This window comes from Capricornis sumatraensis, chromosome 9, assembly GCF_032405125.1.
Source record: "Capricornis sumatraensis isolate serow.1 chromosome 9, serow.2, whole genome shotgun sequence".
Taxonomy (NCBI): domain Eukaryota; kingdom Metazoa; phylum Chordata; class Mammalia; order Artiodactyla; family Bovidae; genus Capricornis; species Capricornis sumatraensis.
This window is the reverse complement of record NC_091077.1, coordinates 47,097,064-47,111,364: the sequence shown is the minus strand read 5'-3', so window position 1 is coordinate 47,111,364 and position 14,301 is coordinate 47,097,064. Positions and strand designations below refer to the sequence as shown.

The 14,301-nt window shown below is 50.0% G+C and overlaps 1 protein-coding gene across 1 annotated transcript in view; it reads right to left on the bottom strand.

The window, feature by feature from the left end:
* Positions 1-13,557: 13,557 nt before the first annotated feature.
* Positions 13,558-14,301, bottom strand: part of TGFBI (transforming growth factor beta induced) — a 33,051-nt gene continuing 32,307 nt past the window's right edge. Inside the window, exons 16-17 of the mRNA XM_068980398.1 lie at positions 14,177-14,201; positions 13,558-13,719 (exon numbers count right to left, since the gene is read on the bottom strand). Of these exons, the coding sequence (XP_068836499.1) occupies positions 13,679-13,719; positions 14,177-14,201 (66 nt within the window). The 3' untranslated portion in view covers positions 13,558-13,678. The remainder of the gene's footprint in view (positions 13,720-14,176; positions 14,202-14,301) is intronic.

The window sequence follows — 14,301 nt, the reverse complement described above, 5'->3', positions numbered from 1 at the left end:
ACTGCCTTTTTTATGTGTGTGCACTTTGGTCTGTGGACCACAGAGCAAGGCCTTGAGACCTCCAGTTCTTTATGCCTCAGCCACGCTCCCTTGCAGTAACCATGGTGGTACTCTCGTAGAGTAGTTGCCTGCCTCCCAATCCAAAGATCTCTACTCTTACCTTCTCTCCATCTGATTTTTTTCTAGCATTCCTAGGATCCCCAGATATTTCACACAATTTGGTTTAATGTGGGGCTTCCCTGGTGGCTCAGAAGGTAAAGCGTCTGCATACAATGTGGGAGACCCAGGTTTGATCCCTGGGTCGGGAAGATCCCCCCTGGGGAAGGAAACGGCAACCCACTCCAGTACTCTTGCTTGGAAAATCCTATGGACTGAGAAGCCTGGTAGGCTACCGTCCACAGGGTCACAAAGAGTTGGACACAATTGAGTGACTTCATTTCACTTCACTAAGCCCACTTTGGTAGAACTTCCACCCTACTTCACTCACTTCACTTCAGTCACTCAGTCGTGTCCGACTCTGTGACCCCGTGAATCGCAGCACACCAGGCCTCCCTGTCCATCACCAACTCCCGCAGTTCACTCAGACTCAAATCCATCGAGTCAGTGATGCCATCCAGCCATCTCATCCTCTGTCGTCCCCTTCTTCTCCTGCCCCCAATCCCTCCCAGCATCAAAGTCTTCTCCAATGAGTCAACTCTTCACATGAGGTGGCCAAAGTACTGGAGTTTCAGCTTCAGCATCATTCCTTCCAAAGAAATCCCAGGGCTGATCTCCTTCAGAATGGACTGGTTGGATCTCCTTGCAGTCCAAGGGACTCTCAAGAGTCTTCTCCAACACCACAGTTCAAAAGCATTAATTCTTCAGCGCTCAGCTTTCTTCACAGTCCAACTCTCACATCCATACATGACCACTGGAAAAACCATAGCCTTGACTAGACGGACCTTTGTTGGCAAAGTAATGTCTCTGCTTTTGAATGTGCTATCTAGGTTGGTCATAACTTTCCTTCCAAGGAGTAAGAGTCTTTTAATTTCATGGCTGCAGTCACTGTCTGCAGTGATTTTGGAGGCCAGAAAAATAAAGTCTGACACTGTTTCCACTGTTCCCCCATCTATTTCCCATGAAGTGCTGGGACCAGATGCCATGATCTTCATTTTCTGAATGTTGAGCTTTAAGCCAACTTTTTCACTCTCCTCTTTCACTTTCATCAAGAGGCTTTTTTGTTCCTCTTCTCTTTCTGCCATACTAGTGGATAGCACTAGTGTATCTAGTACTTTGCAGGCCAGAGTGAGCACACAAACACACACATCACACACATGTAGTTTTCAGATTAAATGCCTCAGCATGGAGTTGCTATCTTCAGGGCTTTAGAAAAGTGCTACTGACATTCCTTCCAGAAAGGCTGGGTTGGTTTGGGAGGGGCTTTAGTTCTCAGGGGAGGAAAGCCCAGTGGGCCCCAGGGAGGAGGAGACAGCGCACTGGGGGAAGGGGTTCAGAGCCACAGAGAGGGTCCCCTGGAGGCACTCTCAGGCTATGTTTCTTACTCTCCTCTCAACTCCGCATGGCAGGGACCAACGACCAGCTGACCTTGCCTTCCACCCGCCTTGGCTCTGAAAAGCCACATGCACCTTTGCTCATACCACAATGTATCCCGCTTTCAAGTTTTGCAGGGATGCTGCCTCCCCCTCCTCACTGCACACAGCTCAGCCTGCAGCCCCGGATCAGGCCTGGAGTTTGGAGCACCTCCTTTCAGCCCTTGACTCAGGAAAACGGAGCCTCTGGGGCTGTGCACGGTGGGTGACAAAGCCTTGTGTGGTCCCCTGACGTGCCTCAAGCTGGCCAATGGAGAAAGTCTTCGGAGGGTCGCACACACCTTCTGCTCCCTGCCCAACAGGCAGCAGGATCTTGAAAGGGGACTGGGAGCAACAGACAGCCTGAAGGCCAACATCCTTATTAGGGAAAATAGTCCTGGCCCAGAAAGAGGATCCCCCTCCCCAAACCAACCAGGGGACTTTGAACCCTGCAAGGGAGAGAAACTGAGTGCGAAGGAAACCGTTGCACTAAGTTCAGCTTGGAAGCTGATCTATCAACACTGATGAGGGTGGGTGAAGCTGGGGGGACACGAGTGCTAAACTGAATGTTGTTCAGTCCTTATCGTCTGATTTTACATAAATAACAGAAATTACTTAAAGCAAAACAAACGACAAACCCTTACTGCTCTGTTTCAGAGGACTTCCCAACAAGAATCATCAGAAAAGGATCTGGTTAAAGCTCCAGGTTCCTGGGCTGTGCTTCAGACAGCTGTGTCAAGATCATTTGGGTGCTGCCCTGGAATTTGCATTTTTTAAAGAACTCTAGGAGAATTATCCTGGAGAAGGGAATGGAACCTACCCCAGTATTCTTGCCTGGAGAATCCCCATGGGCAGAGGAGCCTGGTGGGCTACAGTCCATGGTGTTGCAAAGAGTCAGACACAACTGAGCAACTAAGGACCAGAGAAGTATTCCCTATCTCCTTCCCAACTGATGGGAAGTTCTTGTACATCCAGGAGACTTTCCTCGCCTTCCTACCAGGGCTATTTCTCCCGGTTTCCTAGCATGGTGCTTGGCATACAACAGGCATCCAGTATGTATTTATTGAAAGAATGAATGTTCAGAAGGATAATCCCGTTCCCTCCTCTCAGGGAGGGACTAACTTCCCCTATGTACTCAGGCCAGGGAAATCCCACTGCTTTCCAGAAGGGGAAGCGTAGGCTCCAGAAACTGATGCATTAAATTGAGGAAACAAACAAACTCTGTATTGCATCTCCCTGGCAGCTGTTGGTGAACCAATAAATAGACATCTTGAGAACAGGCTGAGCCAGATCTCATTAAAATCATAAAGTCAATGGCTTTCCTTTAAGAATGTTGCTCTTTGCATTTTGCATAATGATACCAACAGGGCTGGAAACTGGGGATTCATGCTGGGTTCCAGATGTGGCCGGCAGAATCTTAGTCTGCTTCTTGCTCATTCTAACCTGACCCCCTGCGGAAACAAAGTTTTGCCTTTGGAGCCCAAAGCAGAGACTGAGAGAAGCAGATACCACTTCTCTGCCAGCCCTGAGCTGCTGTCCCAGCAAATGTGGCTATTTCTGTAACAGTGGTTCTCAAACTCCCCCATGCATCAGAATCACCTGGAAGGCTTGTCCAATTTGCTAGGTTTATCTTATCCCTCAAGTTCGTGGCATCACTTCAGGGCAAATAGATGGGGAAATAATGGAAACAGTGACAGACTTTATTTTCTTGAGCTCCAAAATCACTGTGGACAGTGACTGCAGCCTTGAAATTAAAAGACTCTCACTCCTTGGAAGAAAGGCTATGACAAATCTAGATAGTGAATTAAAAAGCAGAGACATCACTTGCCCAACAAAGGTCTGGATAGTCAAAGCTATGGTTTGTCCAGCAGTCATATGCAGATGTGAGAGTGGACCATAAAAAATGCTGAGTGCCAAAGAATTGATCCTTTCAAATTGTGCTACTGGAGAAGACTCTTGAGAGTCCTTTGGGCTGCAAGGAGATCAAACCAGTCAATCCTAAAGGCAATCAACCCTGAATATTCATTGGAAGGACTGATGCTGAAGCTCCAATACTTTGGCCGCCTGATGCGAAGAGCCGACTCATTAGAAAAGACCCTGATGCTGGGAAAGATTGAATGCAGAAGGAAAAGGGGATGACAGAGGATGAGATGGTTGGATGGCATGACCGACTCAATGGACAAAAATTTGAACAAACCCCAGGAGACAATGAAGGACAGGGAAACCTGGCATGCTGCAGTCCATGGGGTCGAAAAAGTCAGACATGACTGAGTGACTGAACACCACCACCACGAGGGGACTTTCCTGGTGGTCCAGTGGCTAAGATTCCACGCTCCCATTGCAGGGGCTTGGGTTCGGTCCCTGGTCAGGGAACTAGATCCCGTATGCTGCAACTAAAAGATCCGTATTATGCAACAAAGATCCCAAAGGCCACAACTAAGACCGGGTGCAACCTAGCTAAATCAATATTCAAACAAATAAAAGTCCCTCGTGATTCTAACAGGCAGCAAGATTGAGTACCCACTGCTCCTGGGTCTCTGTTGAATGTATGGGTTCCCCCTTGGCTACTCAAAGTAGTGGTTAGAAGAGCCAAGAGTCAGAGTTGGGTTAGAATTCTGACAACCATTAATGGTGCCTCCTTGAGTAAATTACATAACCTCTCTAAGCCCGTTTCTCATTTTGTAGATTAAAGCAAAGATAAGATGATAAAAGAGAATGTGTCCTAGCATTCAGATTGTTGTGGTTGGCACCAGAAGATGGTATTGGAGGAGCTCCAGGGCCCTTGTGATCCAATTTTCCTTTTACCAGCCAGCCTGGGCTGCTACAGGATAGAAACTTGCAGGCTGTTAAGAGTGTTAAAATGCAAAGTTGGGAACTTCCCGGTGGTTCAGTGGTTAAGAATCTGCCTACCAATGCAGGGGACAAGGGTTCAGTCCCTGGTCCGGGAAGATTCCACATGCTCCAGGGCAATAAGCCCATGAACCACAACTACCGAATGAATCCATGCTCTGGAGTCCAAGAGCCACAACTACTGACACCCAAATGCCTAGAGCCTGTTCTCTGAAACAAGAGAAGTCACTGAAATGAGAAGCCTGCACACCGCAACTAGAGAGTAGCCCCTCTTTGCTGCCACAACTAGAGAAAGCTTGTGTGTGGAACAAAGACCCAGCACAACCAAAATAAATAAATAAATTAAAAGTCAGCCTTTTAATTCTAAGCACTTGACACCCTTTTTTTTTTTTTAAATGCCAAAGTGGATACTTATTCCCAGAAGTCTCTGCGAATACCCACTGATGGGCATCATCATTTGCTTGTCAAATGTAGTTCCACTGTGTGTCTGGGTGCCCTTGGGGTGCCCGCTAGCCCACCAGAGGGCACGCCCAAACACATGTGAGGAGGGGATGTGGCCAACCCAAGGCAGGTCTGTACCCCAAGCTCTCTGCAGGTCTTGTGTGGCTCTGGGACAGCTTTAGAGGCAGAGGATCGCCTCCTTCAGAGAAAGGGCCTTGACCTGCCCAGTGGGGCCTCATAGAGCCTGTGAGGCCTCCTGAAGCCCAGCCCCAGCGACCCCATCTGGAGCCAGGACACAGGCTTTTGGCGGAGCGAGGGCAATTCAGAGGCCCCCATAGACAGTGAGCAAAGAAAATGAAACTAGCCTCACAGGCTTATCCCCAAATATGATTTTTCTAATATTGAAAATACAGTTAGAAAGTTGATCAAAGGGTGTTTATTTTCAATGGTTCACTGGTTTAAATGCCTATGTTAATTCCTATTGCCATCTAAGAAGTTACTACAAACTTAGCAGCTTAAAACAGTACCAATTATTGATATTTCACAATTCTATGAGAATTCAGGGTGGACTTGCCTGGGTTTTCTGCTCAGTGCTGAAATGACAGCGTTGGCAGGCTCTTACCTGGAGGCTCTGGAGAAGAACTGGTTGTCATGCCCATTTAGGTGGGGGCTGTTGAAGGTCTGAGGACCCCGTTTCCCTGTTAGCTGGCAGCAGGGCTCTTCCCTGCTCCCAGGAGCCATCTGCGTGACTTCTCACTTGGCCCCTCCATCCTCAAACCGGCATCTCTGCGTGGAGTGCTCCTCCCGTGGCTAACCTCCGGCTGCCTCTCCTGCCACCAGCTGGAGAAACTTTGCTTTTCAGGGAAGGGCTTGTGATGACATTGGGCCCACCTGGGTCCAGCCTCCTTTTCACCATGGAGGCAGTAATGAGGTCACGAAGGCTGTCTTGCAATTTGGCCTACCACAAGACCTGTTTTATTTCAAGACTTACTTCGGTAATGTATTTGGGCACGATAAAGGAGGATTACAGTGTGTGACATAACCTTGCACTTTCCTCAAAAACGAAATCAGGAAGGATCTGTTCTAATAATGTGACAGAGACTGTTTCTAGTTGTTAGTGTTACAGGTCATCTCTACTTTTCCTTTCTGCTTCTCTAAATTTTCTGAACCTTTTGGCAAAGAGAAAGTGTTGATCTTACAAAAGGGAAAAGTTAACTTCAAAAGCCAGGAAACCTGACTCTATTAGATGTTAAAAGATACTAAATTAACACCAATTTAAGTGGTGAGAACCAGGTTCAAACACAGATATGTGGATCAAAGACCAGAAAATGTGGTTGAGACATAAGCTGATAAGAATAATCAAATGTGTCTCCAAGAAGGCAAAACAAAATAATAGGGAAAGAAGGAACTCTTGACTTCCTGGGGATGAGATAAAATTTTGGAGGTGAAATTCCCATCTTAGATGAAATCAAATTCAAATTGAATTGAAGAGTTAACGAGACAATGATAGACACATTAGAAAACAAAACTAAATGTAAAACTATGATCTAAAGTTAAACATGGTTAGGAAGATGACAAAGGGCTTTTGCTTTTAATCATCCACTGGTGTGATTTCCATAGTCTCCTTAAAAGGGTGATATAGACCTTCAAAGATCTATTTCCTATAATGGGTATTTCTGCTGGTTCAATGTGTCAAGAATGTATACTATAAACCATAAATAAAGGTGTTTCTGGACTCCTCTGGTGGTTCAGATGGTAAAGAATCTGCCTGCAATGCAGGAGACCTGGGTTCGATCCCCTGAAGAAGGGAATGGATACCCACTCCAGTATTCTTGCCTGGAGAATCCCATGGACAGAGGATCCTGACAGGCTACAGTCCATGGGGTCACGAAGAGTCAGATACAACTAAGTGACTAACACTGTCACTTTTTCAAAGGTGTTTCCACATTACTCAGGTTCCCAGGGGTTCCCGCCACTGTGAACTCTCCCATGTTGAAAGCTGTGTGGGTTTAGAGTCAAGGTCTTCCCACACTCCTGGCACTCGCAGGGTGTCTCAGCAGTGCACGCTTGTGCATTTGCATATTTGCCGAGGTGGGCTGCACTGAGATCCCCCTGAAGGCCTTTCCACCGCACCCCAGTTACAGTTACGAGTTCTCTCTCCTCTCCTGCTGCCAGGCTGCTGTTGCTCCACAGAGGGACAGCCACGGGGCCGTGTTGCAGCCTCAGAAACTGGGTTGTGCTTCGATGGCCTACACAGTCTACATTTATTGACGGCCTACTGTGTATCTTATGGCCTTCCCTGTGGTTCAGCTGGTAAAGAATCTGCCTGTAATCCGGGAGACCTGGGTTCGATCCCTGCGTTATGAAGATCCCCTGGAGAAGGGAAAGGCTACCCACTCCAGTATTCTGGCCTGGAGAATTCTTTGGCCTGGGTCACAAAGAGTCAGACACAACTGAGAGACTTTAACTTTCACTATGTGTCTAAGCTAGATGCTTTGGGCAGAGGACTTGCTTGCTGCCTCAAGAAATGTGCAGTGCTGTGGAATTCAGACCCGTATCAAGGCATTTAGACTACACCTCAAGAGGGAGTGGTCCTCAGACCTGTGCAGGAGGTCCCTGTGCATTTCTCTGAGGAGAGGGTCCCCAGCTTCCGTCAGGGGTCCCTGCTTTCTGGGAGATTAGGAGTCCTGGCTCTAGGCTGGAAGCGACTAGGGTCTGAATGAAGGTGTTCCTTCTCAGAGTTGGGCTGGGCTTGGAAATTGCACCTTGGCACTTCTGGGCTGCCTTCCTTTGTTCTCAGGCACGTTTGGAGGAGCTGCCCGAGCACGATGACGGAGGGACTGAGCTCACAGGGTGTTTACAGCCTGGCCCCAGGCTCCCTCCCCTTCCCCACTGGGGTGGGGCTCACCTCCTCCTCCAGAACTGCTTCCCTCTACCCCACTTCTGGGAGCCTGACTGAGAGCTGGCATCAGGGAAGTGCCCTGCATGCAGCTGGCTTCGTTGAACTTGAGTTCTGTATGAGCCATCGTCAAGAAGCCATGGGGACTCCCCAGCCCTCCTGACAGGGGAGAAAGTGGCTTTCCATCTGTTCACTCAAAAACTCATATCTGCTCAAATGAGGATATTTAATCAGAAGTCTTTCTCCTCTCTTTCTCTCTTTCTGCTGCTCCCAATTCTCAGACCTTCTTCCTTCTAGCAGAACTGGAGGAGGAAGATCCTGGAAGGAGGAGTAGCTCTCCAAGCATAACACTTCCTTCCCAAAGTTGGGAGAGGGTCAGGTCACCTGCGCAAGATGAAGTGATGGGCTCTGCGGTGCGATTAAGCAGCCATCTGTCTGTCCTCTGGACTCAGACGTTCCCACTGACCTGGGACTGCTGACACATGGGTGTGCTCTTTTATTAGGGAGCCTTCCCAGCCACAGTGGGCTGAAGCTGCCCCAGGGATGGTGATGCTCACAAGGGTACCACCTGCTTTTCTGGAAGAGACCCCAGGAGTATGCTACGCAGGCTTCCTTCAACCCCCATGCAGGAAAAATACCCAGGATCCCCCAAGGGTCTAGGAAGCCTCCTCTTCCTCTTCAGAGAGCAACCAGGGCCTGAGCCCAGTGTGTTGAATGAAAGGAGCATCTGGGCTCTGGGAACCAGGCTTTGGGGTAACACCTTTTGAATACTGTGTGCCAGGCCCTGTGCTAGGTGCTGGGACCCTGGGTAGGACAGGGGCCCTCCCTCACAGCCGCTCACTCCCTAGCAGGGGAAGCCAAAAAGCAAGTTGGGGATTATTCCAGATAAGTTCTTAAGGCTGTGATGATGGGTGCACAGGGATGGAGGGAGGGGCTTCTGATGCAAGCATAAAGGATGAGGTTGAACAAATGGATTACTTCCAGTTTCTCTCCTTTCCCTACAGGCTTCTCAGTCATTGAAATTCAAGTCAAAATTCAGTATCCTTTCAAAGCACTCAAGTCAGAAAATGTATCCTCCTCGCCCCTCTTTCCCTCTCCAGATTTAAGTCCTGCTGCCCAGGTTATTGATGGCATTCATGTGGCCAGATCCAATGGACACACCAATGATTCAACGTGGTTGAAGGTCCCTCCTTCTTGAGAAGCTCTCTGCTGGGGACTTCCAGTCCTCCTCACACGGCTTCTCAGGCCCTTTTGCTCACTGCTCTCCCTCTGCTGAGCCAGCCTGGGGCTCTGTCCCAGGCACCGTCTTTTCTCTATATTCCCTCACTAGGAGAAGGCAACGGCACCCCACTCCAGTACTCTTGCCTGGAGAATCCCATGGACACAGGAGCCTGGTGGGCTACAGTCCATGGGGTCACTAAGAGGTGGACATGACTGAGTGACTTCACTTTCACTTTTATGCATTGGAGAAGGAAATGTCAACCCACTCCAGTGTTCTTGCCTGGAGAAGCCCAGGGATGGGGGAGCCTGGTGGGCTGCCGTCTATGGGGTCGCACAGAGTCGGACACGACTGAAGCGACTTAGCAGCAGCAGCAGCAGCAGGTGATTTCACCCAGTCAGTGTTTCTGAATAACACTTATAGGATTTGATGACACCCAACACCCCATCTCAGGTCTGACCTCTTCCGTGAGCCTGAGGCTTGAATACCTAAAAGCCTCCTTAACATCCCACCTGGATGTTTACCGACTGCTCCGGTGTAAAATATCCAAAGCAGAAACCTTACTTCCCTTCTAGCGGCAGCTTTTGTTCTATTCATGTCTTGGTATATAGCAAAAAGAATTGAAATCAAGGCCAAACATTTGTACACCCACATTCACAGCAGTATTACTCACAGTAGCCAGAAGCAATCCAACTGTCTGCTGATGAATAAAATGAATAAGCAAAATGTAATATATACACAATGGTATATTATCCAGTCTTAAAAAATGATGGAAACTCTGACACATGCTACCGTGAGGATGAACCTTGAAGACATCATGCTAAGTGAAAGAAGTTGGTCACAAAAAGAGAAATGCTGTACGATTCTATTTATATGAAGTCCCTAGAGTAGTCAAATTCAGAAAGACAAAAAGTCAAGCAGTTGTTACCAGGGGCTGAGGGAAAAGGAGAATGAGGAGTTATTGTTAAATGGATATAGTTTCAGTTATGAAAGATGGAAAGAATCCTGCAAATTGGTTGCACAACCATGTGAATGTGTTTAAGGCCACTGGATTATTCACTTAAAAACAGTTAAAACTGTAAACTCCATGCTACGTGTATTTTACCACAATTTAAAAAAAAAATCTGATCATGACACACCTCTCACCATCTCTCTCCCTCAGCTAAAACCCTCCATGGTTCCTCATGGTCTGAAGGACAATGTCTAAAATCCTTACCGCAGCCCACAAGGTCAGGCATGGTCTGACTCCCAGATATCTCTCTCAGCAGATGATCTCTCTACTCCCCTCTGGCCGCATGTGCCAGGGAGTCTTTTCAGATCAAAAGCTCTTCCCTAGCCCTTCACTCTTCAGGTCTCAGTGTCAATTCGGCCACCCCTGTGATGAATGGAGCTCTGATGGCAGGGACCTTGCAGCTGCCTGGGGGTGCAGGTGGCTCTATGGAGCCTGCCTCCAATAGGCCAGAGCTGGAAGTCTCCCATGGGGCAGCCATACCTCAGTTGCTCCCTTCCTCCTCATCCAGTCCTCTGACCACCCAGGAGTAGATGTGAAGAGCAAGTTATCTGTGCCTGAGGCTCCGTTTTGGGGCTCTCCGTCCACTGGGTGTGTGTGTTGTGTGTGTGGGTGCGTGTGTAGGGGGTTATTCCAGACTGCCCCCACCCCTACACTTATTCTCTGAACTGTCTCAGTCTGGGATGTGAACAGAGGACCCTGTCAAGCGGATGTGATCCTTTCCTTCCCAAGCAGGGACAGCCAGGGAGGCGGCCCCATTTGACTTTTCGGGGCAGGGCATCAGGCCCAACCCTCATTCCGAGGCCTTCTTTCCTGGCTTTAGAAAGCTTTCCGAGCACAAGATTCTGGGCAGCTCCGCTCAGACCGTGACACTGAGTTATGGCTTCAAGCACAGAGGTGCTCTCCTCCACAGGGGAACGCCCTCTTGTCTCCCTTCTGTGCTGACGTCCACGTGGCCAGGGTGTCCACAGCAGGCACTGACTCCCTCCTGGCCCCCCAGCAGCAGGTAAGCAAGCGGTGGTCTAGGCTGTGCAAGGAGCTCCCAGGCCCCAGGGCTTCTCAGGAGGCCCCCCAGCACCTGTGTCCCTCTTGAGCATAGCTGCCAGGGCTCCTCCTCAGTGCGCCCTAGGGTGGGTGGGGCACAAGGCGGGGTTAATTGTGTGGGGTCTGGTTTATGTTTCAGCCCCTACCTACACTGTGTGGCAAACTACCTCACCTCTTTGGGCTTCCTTTTCCACAGCGGTAAAATAGAGATTCTATGAGTCCTTGGCATTCTCAGGTGGTGCTGGTGGTGAAGAACCTGCCTGCCAACGCAGGAGAAGCAGAGATGCAGGTTTGATCTCCCTGGGCCCAGAAGATCCCCTGGAGGAGCAAACGGGAACCCACTCCAGGACCCTTGCCTAGAGAATCCCGTGGACATAGGAGCCTGGTGGGCTACAGTCCATAAGGTCACAAAAGAGTCGGACACGACTGAAGCAACTTAGCACACACAAGGGTCCTCACCTATTTCACAGGGCTGATGCAAGAAACAGAAAAGATCACGCATTTAGGGGCATAGCCACACAGCCGTACCTTCTTTGCCCCATCACTGAGCTGGCTTTCTGTGGGAAAAGCCTGGAAAGCCCTGGGGCTTCGATGCTGAGGGTCTTTGTGGTCCTCTCCAGCTCAGAGGCCTGGGAGCCTCAGAGTGACAGTGGGGAGTGAGGGGAACCAAGCGGAGCCCCTTTCCCTTCTCCTCTGCCTTCTTGGCCTGGTTGGGGCTCAGCAGGCAGGGCTCAGAGTGGCCTGAGCCACCTCCTGGCTGCTCTTACCTTCTGACAAGAGATGAGGGGCTCACCCTTCCCTGGGAATATCCAGTGGCCGACCCCTTGGCCCTGGGTGTCCATCCTCAGATGGCAGCACCTAAGCTTAGCCTGAGTCTCTGGGAAATGCAGGGGTGGGGATGTTTAGGACCCAAAAGGGAAGTCCATCCTCTTTGGCTGGGAGGGGGGCAGAGGGGCATGGCTGTGCACGGTTCTGTCACAAGGAGGACTATCCAGCTGGTAGAATGGACAGAGCCCCCCCTTATGGAGGAGGCTGGGATAGGGACAGGGCTGGGGTCACAGGGACAGATGGTGGGGTTTGGGCATTTTTAAGGAATTGTGTGGTGATTTTTGTTTTCCACGAAAGGATCTTTTGAAGTTACGCTAATAGCCTCTTTGGGTTCTGATGGCATCTTGTGACATGCAGGTGTGTGTCGCAGAGCAGCACAGCTGCAGCACCCCAGCACGAGCAGGGCATCAGAGGCGGCGAGCCTGCAGGAACCCCTGGGGGAGGGTGGCCGGACCAAGCATGTGCAGAAGGCTGACCCTCATCTCTTGGGACACCTCCCCACCACCCCCAGGTCAGCTCCTTCAATTCCTCCTACTTCCTCCCACTTCCTGGAGCCCCCACTTGCTCAGATTCCTTCCTGTCTGTCATGGAGTCCTTCCGAGTCCATGTGGATGGGCAGGCGACAGGCAGTGCCATTAGCAGATCAATGAGTCTCTTTCCCCTGAGAACAGGGCCTTGTCTGCTGACCAAGCCTAACACTCATATCTAAGGAATGAAGGCATGGATGACTGTATTGGATGACGTGTAACGGCTGTGTTTCCCCAGACGTGGAGCCACTGGGGAGGGGCTGTGTCTGCTCCTCCACAGCCCTATCCCTGGCAGCACCATCTCTGGGTTGTTGGGTCCCTTAAGTCAGCCTTGGCAGAGTGAAACGGGGGAGGGCAGGACTGCCCCAGTCTCCAGGAAAGCAGGATGCCTTTGGGAAAGACACTACAAAAAGGCTCCCGCTGCCCCAATCCTGAGCAGTTCCATACAGCCCAGTAAAAATAAGGACACTTAACGCTATGCTGAGTATTTTATAAGAACTATGTCCTTTCATTCTCACGGTGCACCGGTGAAGTCCATGCCGTGGTCACCCCCATGGACCATCCCTCAGGGCTTCTCACCTCGCTGCTCCTGGTGGAATTTCAGTGGGAGGAACGTCACAGCCCCAAGAGGCAGAATCCCCACCCTGTGAATACCCAGGCCAGCACACCGTTCCCATCCACGTACGTGTATGTTTCTGTGGTTTTATTATAACAAACACACCATGGCTCTGCCACACCTGGGGACTCCTGAGCTCCGCATGCTCAGCGACCCTCTCTTTTCTAACTGGACAGGGTCACACAGAAGGGTCCAAGCCACATGGAGGCGCGAAAAACATTTGACAGAGCCATTCAACTCATAGCTTATAAGGATGCCATTTCTCCAACTGTGAAAGAGCTTTACAAACACCGTGCCACGTCGCCCTCGTGACGCTGGATGGCCTGATTCATGTTTTGTGAGCTTCAGAAACTTTGGCTCCCTTTTCCAGTGTACGTGGCACAGACAGGAAATTCCAACAGGTCCTTGCTGGAAGTCAACGTCAGGCAGTGACATCCAGGACTGCACTGCAGTGGGCTAACCACCATGTTTAGGGGGCAAAAATGAGAAGTCTCTCTCTCTCCCTCCTCCCCCCGCCCCCCCCCCCCCCCCCCCGCCCAAGGCTCAGATCTCATTTCGGTGTGACCCATGGGCATCAAAGTGTGATAATTTGGTTTCAAAAACATTCAGTCTCTTTGGCAAAACGAGAGAAAGTGGCAGGGAGCTGCTGAAACGCATTCCTCCTGCGGTCCTTCACACTAGTGCCTCATCCTCTCTAATAACCGCTGATAGACAGGGGCTGAAAAAGAGACATGGCACAGGTGAGAAAGGCGCAGACTCCCCACGTCTGCCTAGGACACTGTCAGAGGACCAACAGCCTTCCCCTGCCACCCTCTCCTGCACAGAGCAGACGCTTCCTGGTTTGTGAAACTTCCAATCTTACTCAGTGATGATTGGAACTGAGGTTTTCTCCATTTCCCAGCTTGGGACCATATCCTCACCATTGCTCCTGCCAAGCCTCTGTGCAACATTCCCAGGTTCCCAAAGCCAAAAACTCATGTCAACCTTAAAAGGCTGGTACTCTTATCATCTCCATCTTATGGAGAAGGAAACCAGGGGTTCTGTGTCTGACCCCAAAGGCCACGTTTTATGGCACCGTGATATTCTTTCTACAGACAGCAGATGGCAGGTTTAGGCCTGTTTCAGGGTAAGAATTACATAAGTCTACGAGAACGTCAAACCCAGACCAGACTTACCTAGTTTCACAGAGCTCTGTGTAGCCTGAAAGAGAACACAAGATGTCAAGGTTTCTAGTGGCAGTTAGACCTACGCTTGCTCATGGCAGTGGCTTTGCCTATGGCCATCCTTACTCAGAAAAAAC